The sequence below is a fragment of the Phaseolus vulgaris genome, chromosome 8 (assembly GCF_051622355.1).
Source record: "Phaseolus vulgaris cultivar YP4 chromosome 8, ASM5162235v1, whole genome shotgun sequence".
Classification (NCBI taxonomy): domain Eukaryota; kingdom Viridiplantae; phylum Streptophyta; class Magnoliopsida; order Fabales; family Fabaceae; genus Phaseolus; species Phaseolus vulgaris.
Genome location: NC_143505.1, coordinates 61,070,105 through 61,081,299, shown reverse-complemented (window position 1 = coordinate 61,081,299; position 11,195 = coordinate 61,070,105). Strand labels below are relative to the sequence as shown.

General features: G+C 30.2%; 2 protein-coding genes across 2 annotated transcripts; one reads left to right on the top strand and one right to left on the bottom strand.

Annotated features, from left to right (window-relative positions):
- Positions 1 to 3,456: 3,456 nt before the first annotated feature.
- LOC137824251 (uncharacterized) lies at positions 3,457 to 4,816 on the bottom strand. The gene is made up of 2 exons (XM_068629806.2): positions 4,588 to 4,816; positions 3,457 to 3,816 (listed from the first exon to the last, which is right to left on the bottom strand). The coding sequence occupies exons 1-2, from the start codon at positions 4,687 to 4,689 to the stop codon at positions 3,613 to 3,615; spliced, it is 306 nt and encodes a 101-aa protein (XP_068485907.1). The 5' UTR covers positions 4,690 to 4,816; the 3' UTR covers positions 3,457 to 3,612.
- Positions 4,817 to 6,560: 1,744 nt separating this feature from the next.
- On the top strand, positions 6,561 to 11,117 carry CNX5 (co-factor for nitrate, reductase and xanthine dehydrogenase 5). The gene is made up of 11 exons (XM_068629405.2): positions 6,561 to 6,909; positions 7,197 to 7,289; positions 7,369 to 7,424; positions 7,647 to 7,711; positions 7,830 to 7,904; positions 8,030 to 8,108; positions 8,465 to 8,503; positions 8,631 to 8,739; positions 9,374 to 9,492; positions 10,123 to 10,239; positions 10,407 to 11,117. Exons 1-11 carry the CDS (start codon positions 6,684 to 6,686, stop codon positions 10,800 to 10,802), a joined length of 1,374 nt encoding a protein of 457 aa, XP_068485506.1. The 5' UTR covers positions 6,561 to 6,683; the 3' UTR covers positions 10,803 to 11,117.
- Positions 11,118 to 11,195: the final 78 nt, after the last annotated feature.

The window sequence follows — 11,195 nt, the reverse complement described above, 5'->3', positions numbered from 1 at the left end:
TATTTAAGAAAAAAAATGACAACAAATAGAATGGTTTTCATCATCATCTTTTTTTGAATTTGAGTGTGAAAGTTTGACTTGGCCCACTGCTTTAATTTTCATGTCATGGTAAATATTCATTCAGTGTTAGAAAGTTTTTATATCATTATTAATATTTAGCTTTTAGCACTTTTTGGGTGTGGGAGTTAAATAAGGGGGAAAATAAATAAAAATAAAATAAAGTGAAAAAAAATGTGTGATGCATATGAATAGGAATAAAAAGGAAAGTGGATAATTTTCCTTATTTAGATTTATGAAAGGGGTGATAAAAATAAAAAATAAAAAATATTTTTTACTACATTATTTGTTTTTTTTATAAAAACTATCATGTTAGGCATCATTGTTAAGTTGATAACAATTATCTATCACCACATGAAAAAAAATATTATTAAAAGAAAAAAAAAATACAAGAAAATATGGGGGACTGGACCAAAACCCAGATACTAACAAAAACGATACAAATGTAATCTATACCTATTAATAAAAAAGTCTAAGAAAAGACTAGATGAAATCCTATTATATCAATGAAAATACTCTTTATGAATAAAGCCTAAGTTAGCAAACTTATTAGCACATGCATTCTCTTAACAAAAAATGTGAGAAACCATAAACCTGATTTTCCCCTATTAGTTAAGACAAGTATTTCACCTATTACAAAGCATCCAAAGAACATTAATCATAGCAGTAAATGCAGCACAAACCAAGACATAATCACATTCAAGCCATAAACTGGTAAGACTCAACTTTTGAGCTTGTTCAATAGTATGTATAACTGCATAAAACTCAGTAACCAAAGCAGTCTGAACATAAAGAAAAATAGATAAATTACCAATAAATTTTCTCATACTTATAAAAAAATATCACCACAATTAGCAAGTCTTATTTTATTTAATTATCTGTCTAAGTTCCATAATTCTCAATGTGACCAATCCAAGCCAACAATTAAACAAAGTGACAAACAAGTAAGACTTTTATGAGTAAGATTTTCAGTTTGAATATTATGGCTGAAAAGAAAAGGTAGTTATGAAAAAAACATCCTACTAATAATGATGATTAGTCACGTTCTTCCAAAAATAAATAATTAAAAAAATTATAAGAATGCATTAGAATATATGAGATATAATAGTACAAGAAAAAGAAAATTGAAACTTGACTTCAACCCTAATTAAATCTTTAAAAAAACCTTGAATCCATATTTTCATCAATTTAATATCGAATCCGATTCTGATAACCTTATATGGAAGAGATTAACTGCATTTCCCTTAAATTCATTTAAATGTATTCAACCTGTTTTTAACAATAGTGAATGTAGAAAATTACTCTTAATCACATTTTCTTTATTAATAGTTATTGATTAATGTCTTAAGATACTCAAAATTCATTTACGATGCACCCTTCTTTTAATAACTATTCTTTGGTCCAAATTCCAAGCACCTCGTGCAAGTATTTTTGTGACGCATGCATTACAAATATAGTTTTTGTTTTTTTGTAAGACTTTGACATTTTTTGAATAAATATAATGCGTGTACGCATATGGTTTAAATTGATCAAAAGATAACTAAAATAAGAAAAAATCAGAATGAAGAAGCTTGTTAGGATAAGATCATGTATATTAGACTAAATGATAAGCTTGGACTAGTTGTAGGATAAGTTTAGAATGAACAAATTTGGAAATTCTCTTCTTATCTTAATAACTCGCAATAGATAAAACTACCAATATTACAATTGGTATTAACAAGAATATAGTTTTAAAAAGAGTATATTTTAAAGTGCTAAATAAGAAGATAAATTACATCCAAATAAATAGTGAAGTTGGGTGAGGTTTTCTCTTATAATTAGGGATGTCAATACGGAACAAACCATATAGGTCGATCTGCCGTTTATTATCAAAAAGTGTGGAATAAGTTCATTAATTTAATCTGTTTGATCCGTTTAGACTCACCTACATAATCTATAATTTATACAGATAAATAACACATATTACACGAAATGGATCATTACAATTCATATTTTACGAGACAAACACATAATAGATCTATGCAAAACGGACTTATACAGATAAATAACACGTATTACACGAAATGGATCATTATAATTCATATTTTACGAGACAAACACATAATAAATCTATGCAAAATGGACTTATACAGATAAATAACACGTATTATACGAAATAGATTATTACAATTCATATTTTACAAGACAAACACATAATGGATCGATGCAAAATAGACTTACACAGATAAATAACACGTATTACACAAAATAGATCATTACAATTCATATTTTACGAAACAAACACATAATGAATCTATGCAAAACGGACCAACCTATATTGCCTCCTACTTGTACCAATGTATGTGATAGTGCATGATACCTCCCAACCACAAAAACAAGTTAGGACAAAACATGGTTAGAGTGGAGGGACCCTCAACCCTTTTCTTTCCCTCAAAAGACACATCTTACCTTACCAAGGCCACTGTAAGACAAAAGCTCGTGTTTAAATAACAATAATGACACCTAGGAAAAAGGGTAACCACATTAGATACACAGTTGTTTGTTGATTCAGCTGTCACACAAACATACCAAATTAATGATGCTGTAAAGAATAAACTTCCAACCAACTCTCTTTATTCATTACAGATATATATAACTTCTTTTTTCACTTACATTTCAAATCTTCCAAAATAATGATAATTAGGAATTAAAATGTGATTTTAAGTTCAGAAATAAAAAAATTCTAAACTCATTGTTTCAATTTTTTTTGTACAAGACAATATTATATTTTCGTATATGAATTAACTCATAATTTCTTGATGTTGAATATTTTTTTTTATATTTTTCCAAAATTCTGGCAATAACATCATTAAATTTGATGGAAAATAGGCAAATAAACATATTTTTAAAGTGACAAATAAATAAATAACATATATGGTAATTTTTTAAAGTAGAAACCAACTTCCTTAATGCTCCCTTGTTGCCATACATTCTTGTTGCCATACTCACTAATAAGTTAATTTCTTTTATGAGAAAATATTTGTATTGATAATTATAATTATTGTATTAAAAAAACTTATATATAATATATCTATCCAAAAGAGATACTAAAAAACATTTATTTACTGAAACATCTATTTAGATATCTCATAAATATATTTACAGCTTATCATAATTAAAAAACAAGTTCATATATATGTATATATAAAGGGATATTAAGTTCTTCTAGATTTATGTTTACAATTGTCTTAAATATATGCATGTTTTGACCTAAATACCTTTGACATATAATCTGATTAAAAAAGAGTCTCATTTGAAGGATTGTTTTGGCCATATTTTTTGTAATCACTAAGTTTAATCCCTCAAACCCAGGATTTGAAGTAGTTGCAGATACATGAGCCAACAATGACTAATAACATCTCTAATAAAAGAGTGAAGCCTTAAATTATTTGGTTTGTTGTGCTGCATAAAACACTTACAATTAAGTTCATAGAAAATAACATAATCTTATTCTAGTTGCACATACTGATAGAAAATCTGATAGTTCAGAGAACAGGTTTCTAAATTGTAATAGTCTCAGTTCTTGACAGATCCAACCTTGGAGTCACCAACAGTACCTTCTTCTGCACCATCATATAACTTGTCAACATTCTGAGATGCTACTCCTTCCTTCGTCTCCCTCGCCCTTTCCTCAGCAACTCTCTGGAACTCTTCAGCTGTGGAGGGTGCCCTCTCTTCCATCAAACGCCTACGGTTTCCATTGCTTGCTTGCCCATAATTCTGATACAAATTGTTAATTCATTTATTATAAAATAGAACAGAGATTGAAAAAAAAATATGAGAAAGAATATTGGTATGTAATTTTGAGTCTGTGTTAACAATTGTTTGTTGGCTTATCAGGATAATGACTGTCGGATCATTATCGAATCATCTATAATAGATTTTTTCACGTATGAACTGTCATTTTGGTGACGTGAAGGGGTGTTGAAGATCTTACATCGACTAGAAATTAAAACATTTCATTCTTATAATTCTTTATAAATGGGTGAAACTTTTCCTCATAATTCAGTTTTATAAGATTGAGTTACACTTAAAATCCAGTAAAAAAAAAAGAGACACCACTTTCCATATTCTCAACACAGTAAAAAGTAATTAGTTTATAGCAATCTCCTTTCAGTTGCTAACACTTTCAACATTCCTTTCAGGGTTTCAATCCAATCCTCACCTCAAGATTTCCACTTTCAAGAACTGGATTATGCAGAAAACTAAGTTAAACAATTTTCCCATCTCAAACACACAGAAAAGTTAACTAAAACCTGTTTCCAGTCAGAAGCAGAATGAATCTGAAAGTGATTAAAATTCCACTTTTCACATGTCTAATTCAATTTCCCTGAAGGGTTATTCTTACAAAAGAATAAAGGTTTCCACAGAAAGTAGCTAGCATAATTGCATCAGTTAGTAAAACTACATGGCAAATTGAAGTAGAAGAATTGGTAGAGCAGTGAAAGGAAAAACAAAAATTCAGAGAAATAAACAAAAGAAAAGGGATACCTTAACTGTGCTGTTGAAGAATAATGGCTTACTGGTAGTGGACTTTAGCAAGGATGATCTTGAAGTGGCATGGAGAATGGTGTGGAAGTGACCACCAACCATGATTCCTCTCTCCCTCTCTCTGCAACCAATGTTTGTTTGACAGAGACTAGTTGGTAAAACTATTGTAATTGGAGTTCACAACCTTGGAACACTGTAGTGTCTAATGTCTGCTTAAATAGAAAACAAAAAGACAACATTGCACCTCAACACTCTACATATATTCATGTATTTGCCATTGCTTCATAAATCATACATTCAGAAAATGCTCCAATAAATAATATAATTTATGATTTAATATGAAGAAAATATATTTTTATCATTTTATATATAAAAAAATTGAATTTTTAGATAAATAAATAGGATTATAGATTGGTACAAGTTCTCAACGTATCATTTTTCATTCAATAAATCCATAAATGATTATAGTTAATTACACATATAAAAATAAATAATATATTATATTAAATTAAGAATTTAATGATATTATTTAATTCTACTAACTATAATTCAATTTATATATGTACATTTGATTTAAGTATTAACAATCGATATACAATTGTGTGAGTCATATTTTTTTTTTCTCTCAATCTCTTGTAAAAGTCAATATCTTAATTTTAGCTTTTTTTTATTCAACTCAATTAATTGTTACAGTATACACAAATAAAAATGTATTATATTTAATTAAGTATTTAATCATGTTGTTTAATATACTCTATATATACTCAAAATTGATTACATAGACTTTGAAAATATTGGTTATTTATATTATTTTTAATACTTTCTTATTATAATACTTTTAAATTATATTATTTATGAATAATTTGTTTTTTTAGACTAAAATAATGACAAAGTTCAAAAGAAATAACTTTTTTTATAGATTGTTCATAGACAAGAGAATAAATTTCACATATTGCAAAATTATTATATTCATACTTTGATGTTTGGATAATTAGACCTTTACTTTCTAGTTGTTATAATTTCAATTATATAGGTTTATATAATAATTTTAAGACTAAAATGTTGTTCAAAGTTGGAATGATTTGAATCTTTAATTTATTTTAAGACTTCTATTACAATTCTCTACATGCCACTAATAATTAATAGTTTTATTGATGCTTTTCCAAATAACTTATGTGTTTGAACTATAATTAATAATAAGTGATTTTTAGTTAATATATATCTTCATAATGTTATCTGTATTATATTTAAAAAGTAATTAGAATGTTTTCTTACTAGCATTTTAAGGAAAGGATGGTTACAAATTTGCAACAAGTAAAAGTGTCATTTAGTCATTGAAATTAGTTTTACTATGGGAGAATAGTATTATTAGTGATAAATAAAGGTATTTTTTTAAAAACTTTTTTGGGTTCTTAAAATATTATTTTTCAGAAAAATGAAAAAAAGTTGTAATTCTTAAATATATATTATTTAATCTATAAATATTTATATATTTCATTTTTAATCTCTTTTAGCTATTACTTTAAAATTTATAAGGACTGATTTTTTTTAAAAAGTATAAAAAGTATAAAGAAAACTAAATAAAATTGTTTCCAAGTATGAAGAGTAAAAAATATTCATATTAAAATTAGATTTATAATTAAATATGGACGGTAATTAATTATTAAAACATGTCTTCTCAAACTTATTTTGAATCATTTAATTGGAACAACAGGGTTCTCAAACTTATTTTTAATCATTTAATTATTAGTATAATAAACTTTTATATAATCGATTATTATAATTATTCATAAATATATATAGTTTGTGTATGTATAATTTTTTTTTTAACATATGAATTTTTATCTAGTTTTTTCATAATTTTATTATATTTTTTAATAATTTTTTTTATAATAACAGATAATTAGTGTTATTAATTGAAGTATCACCATAATAATACTTAAAAAAAAAATAGTGAAATAATAAATTTGGGCTTTAGAAAACCCTGGTTTCGTTTTGGTGGGTGGGGCGCAGAAACAGGGAAGAGAGTGAAGGGTGAAGCCAACAGAAGAGAAGAGAGCAGAGTTACAGTTACAGTTTCAGTTTGTGCTGTTGCCATGTCGGCGTCGGAGATTCTCCGGGAACTGGATTCACTGAAAGATGCAAAGGCAAAAATTGAGCATAAAATCTCTGCCCTCGAAGCTCAACTCAAAGAGATTAATCTCCGGAACGACGCCGCACCGCCCAATGGCTCTTCTCCTTCGTACCCCACCAACGGTTTGACGCAGGACATGATCCACAGATACAGTCGCCACCTTATGCTTCCTTCCTTTGGTGTTCAAGGTCTTCTCTTCAATATCTCATATGCTTAATCATCGTTCTACATAAGCCTAACTAAATTTAAATTAAGAAATAAGGAAGATTCGTATTCGTTGCGTGTCTATGCTCAAGTATTAAATCTAGTTTACTTCCATCTTGCAATTGCTTTATGGTAACCATAATAATTAGTGTTCTTGTTGTGTTGGTTTTTGCCATGTGTTGTTTTCAGTGGGAAAAATAGACATCACTCTGCTAATCTGTTTTATTTTTTGTCGAAATTTTTCCCACCTTTTTGTGTTTGTGGAGAGCAGGGCAGGCAAATCTGTTGAAGTCATCAATTTTAGTTGTGGGAGCTGGTGGATTGGGTGCTCCTGCATTGTTATACTTTGCAGCTTCTGGTGTTGGTAAATATCACACTTCTAAGTATCATTATTGTGTTAGTCTATACAATTTTGAAGCTTACTTTTTAAAATCTATACCCAGGGCGCTTGGGTATTGTTGATCATGACGTGGTTGAGCTGAATAATATGCATAGGCAGGTACAGTTTTGTCTGTTTTACCCTGCCACCCTCTTTATGCATTGCAGGTGCTACATGTACTGTATTGTTCACGTGTTTGTTGTGTCCGGTATCAGCCTTTGGGTGTTGCACTCTTGCGAGTACAATGTTAAAGTGTCTTGCTTCTGTGTTTTTGTTTATTTACCGTTTTTCTTTTAACTTCACTATGGTTATTAGTTTTGACAAGTTCTTGCTTTGTTTCAGGTTATCCACACAGAAGCATATGTTGGTAAGCCAAAAGTGAAATCTGCCGCTGCTGCTTGTCGCTCGTATGTTACTCTCTCACCTACTATTCATCAAATCAATAAAAAAAACCATTAGAATTTTTCTTTTTTTCAAATGCTTGTATCATCATTTTCCTTGGAACTAAGATATTTTGAATGTTAGGATCAACTCCACTATTGAAGTTGTGGAATATGAAGAAGCTTTGCGGACTTCTAATGCTTTGGAAATTCTTAGCAAGTATAATTCCTATAACCAGATTGATCTTTGTTTTTGTTTGAGGCCCCTTTCTTCTATGTTTTCATTTAAATTTGAATATTATGACTAACCATGTTTTATTTGTTTTAACTGTGCGAATTTGGTAGATATGATATAATAGTAGATGCAACAGATAATGCTCCTACCAGGTACCTGATCAGTGATTGCTGCGTGGTTCTAGGAAAGGTAAATCTTTAATGTTTTGATGTATGAGCTAATTGTGACTATGGTAAATCTTTTCACTTGTTACTTTTTGGCCTCCCTGAATGCAACTCCGAAGTCAGCATTATTTTTAATGTTTGGTTCATTATTTTGTATGATATTCGCATTAATTCAACTAAAAGGAAGTTATGCTTGCTCCTACCCTGATGCCTAGAAATAATTTCGAAGTGTATCTGTCATGAGTTATTATCTCGAAAATATTTGTAACACTGGGCGTCAGTTTTCTATAAATATGAAAAGTTGCAATTAAATGGATTTATTATACCTATGTACGTATGTGATTTAAGGGACAGCTTGTTAATTGTTTTCATGTGATGCAGCCTCTTGTCTCAGGTGCTGCATTGGGATTGGAAGGGCAGGTACATGTCTAAATTCTTTTTTTTTTCTAGTATTTAAGTTGAATAATGCTTTACGGAGGACAAGTCATCATGTATGCTTGATTATGTCGCATAATTTAAGTTTTAACAATGGAAACTTATACTTCAGCTTACTGTCTACAATTACAATGGTGGTCCGTGCTATAGATGCCTCTTTCCATTGCCACCACCTAGAACGGCATGCCAGAGTTGTGCAGAGGGTGGAGTTCTTGGAGTAGGTAAATTTACTAGTGCTTTTGTGAATTGAATCAGTTTTACTTTTCATTGCTAGTCTAAGAGACGTTTACATAAGAAACAATGCCAACCAAAAGACAATTCTTCTGATCTCCTGTGTTCATTGCAAAGTTGAGTCATGGATTTGTAGTAATGTATACTTAAATTGTTGGTGACATGGCAACTAATTTAGCCATCAAGTTTAAATGAAGAAGGGAAGTTTTTTTTGTAGATTCACTGGTCACAGCCAGCTTAAAAGTTTGTCTAATCCCATGAATGTTACTATATTATATTAAGAAGAAAATTTAAAATGGGGAATCAGGGTCAAGAGGTTTAATAAGAATGACAAGCTAGTAGGGTGATGCGAGGCATCTTGCAATCTATTCTGTTTAGCAGGAAGGCACTCTTTAGTAAGACTTATTGGCTAAAATTCAATTTGTTTTGAATGTTTAATTTGCTTTATTTATATTTCATTTTGCTGAACTATGATTAATACATGCTGGACTTTTTATCATCTATGTCAATGATTGTGAATATTTATCATTCAACTTGCTTTACTTCTCATCAGTACCTTTTTATTTTTTGTGTAGCTATTACTATTTTCTTCTGTTTTTTGACGTTTGCTCTGATCATTTTCAGTTCCTGGTATAATTGGCTGTCTCCAAGCTCTTGAGGCTATTAAGATTGCGGCTGCTGTTGGTGAACCACTCTCAGGAAGGATGCTTCTCTTGGATGCACTGTCCGGAAGGATTCGTATTGTATGTTTCGAACTCTAATGTCTATTAGGATTTGAGAAATACTGGCCACATTCTCTCTAGCACACTCTATTATTGATTAAAATTTATTGGAAATTGCAATTTTTGGTGGGCTCCACTTATTCTCTCACCTGATTAAAAGGGAAACCCAAATTATGATTTCTAAAAAACTCGGGGGGGGGGGGCATCAAATAGTTGTTTGAATGTTTAATATTTCTTACAAATTAGGATTTTATCTTGATAGATTACTTGGGAGCAAAGTTAGGGTTTTGTAACTTAGTGTTATTGGAGTATTAGGATAAAGGTTTTCCTACTTTAGAGGAATTAGTTGACATTACTATTACAGTTAAGAGATTCTCGTATTCATACTAATTTTTCTGTCACTTATAAATTGCTTATAAGATTTTCTATCCCCTATTAAATTGAGACTTGTAATATTTAGAGTTCCAAACCATGTGTAACTATGCTATCTCAAAGTAAAGATATAATGTATGAAATCTCATTATTTATGTTTTTCCTCTTGTGTAGTACACTGAATATACAGAGTCAAAACAATTTATACTATGTTTTTTTGGGTGTGATACCATAGCAAGATCTTCTTTATTTGTTACTGATTATGTTTTAATTGCACAGGTCAAAATTAGAGGAAGGTCTGTGCATTGTGAAGCTTGTGGAGAAAATGCAACATTTACCCAGCAGAAATTCCGAGAATTTGATTATGAGAAGTTCACCGAGACTCCCTTGCGTGTGGTATTTCTTTATTCTTGCCTTTCACCTCCCCTGTATTTAGATGAAATTGCTTCAGGTTTATTTGGGTGTACTTTTCATTGCCATTTGTATTGGATGAGACTGCTGTTGATAAAATTGTCTTCCAGTATATTATGTTTATATTTTCAATGTCATTAATGCATATGCAGCCTCCTTTGAAGTTAAATCTACTTCCAAGTGAATCAAGAATCAGCACTAAGGAGTACAGTGAAATAATTCTCAAGAAGGAACCACATGTGCTGGTTGATGTTAGACCAGCTCACCATTTCAAGATTGTATCTCTACCGAAGTCCCTGAACATTCCACTTTCAACATTAGAGGCTAGGCTACCTGAAATATCATCAGCTTTGAAGAAAGAGGAGGAGAAGGACAGTGGTCTAGTTTCTGGATCAGGTGCACAATTATATGTAGTGTGCAGAAGGGGAAATGATTCTCAAAGGGCTGTTCAGTGTCTTCACAAAATGGGTTTCACATCTGCCAAGGACATTGTTGGTGGCCTAGAGTCTTGGGCCTATAATGTGGATCCCAAGTTCCCTACATATTAGCTGACTCGTTTAGCTCTGTAAGAAAACACTTTCAAGTTATACTCCTGCTTCTTGAAGTTATTTCTCTCTATTTTATTAGTGACTCTGCTTCCATTTTCTATTTATGTTATTCACGATACCTTTTTTGTAGTCTAGGATGGTAGGTACTCTTGGCCATGAATTGTTATAGAAAATTGTAGCCTATTCATTTTTACCTGTTTCTTTGGGTTTGGTACAATTTAAAAATGTAACAGGCTATTCACGCTGTAGCTACAGTTGCCAGTATTAGTTACTTTTTGTGAGTGGCAGTATCATATTATATCTTTTTTAACTGAATCCAACTCAACATAATTAGTTATTTTTGGACCAATGATATAATTTAGTTTTTGTCAATCGAGTTTCTAGTTCTCAATA

Bases quoted from the DNA above. Each gene is read 5' to 3' on its own strand.
- LOC137824251 (XM_068629806.2), bottom strand. From the start codon at position 4,689: ATGGTTGGTGGTCACTTCCACACCATTCTCCATGCCACTTCAAGATCA. The intron at 3,817-4,587 runs GTATCCCTTTTC...AATTTGTATCAG, and splicing joins TCTTCAACAGCACAGTTAAG to AATTATGGGCAAGCAAGCAA.
- CNX5 (XM_068629405.2), top strand. From the start codon at position 6,684: ATGTCGGCGTCGGAGATTCTCCGGGAACTGGATTCACTGAAAGATGCA. The intron at 6,910-7,196 runs GTCTTCTCTTCA...TGTGGAGAGCAG, and splicing joins TCCTTCCTTTGGTGTTCAAG to GGCAGGCAAATCTGTTGAAG. The intron at 7,290-7,368 runs GTAAATATCACA...ATCTATACCCAG, and splicing joins CTTTGCAGCTTCTGGTGTTG to GGCGCTTGGGTATTGTTGAT.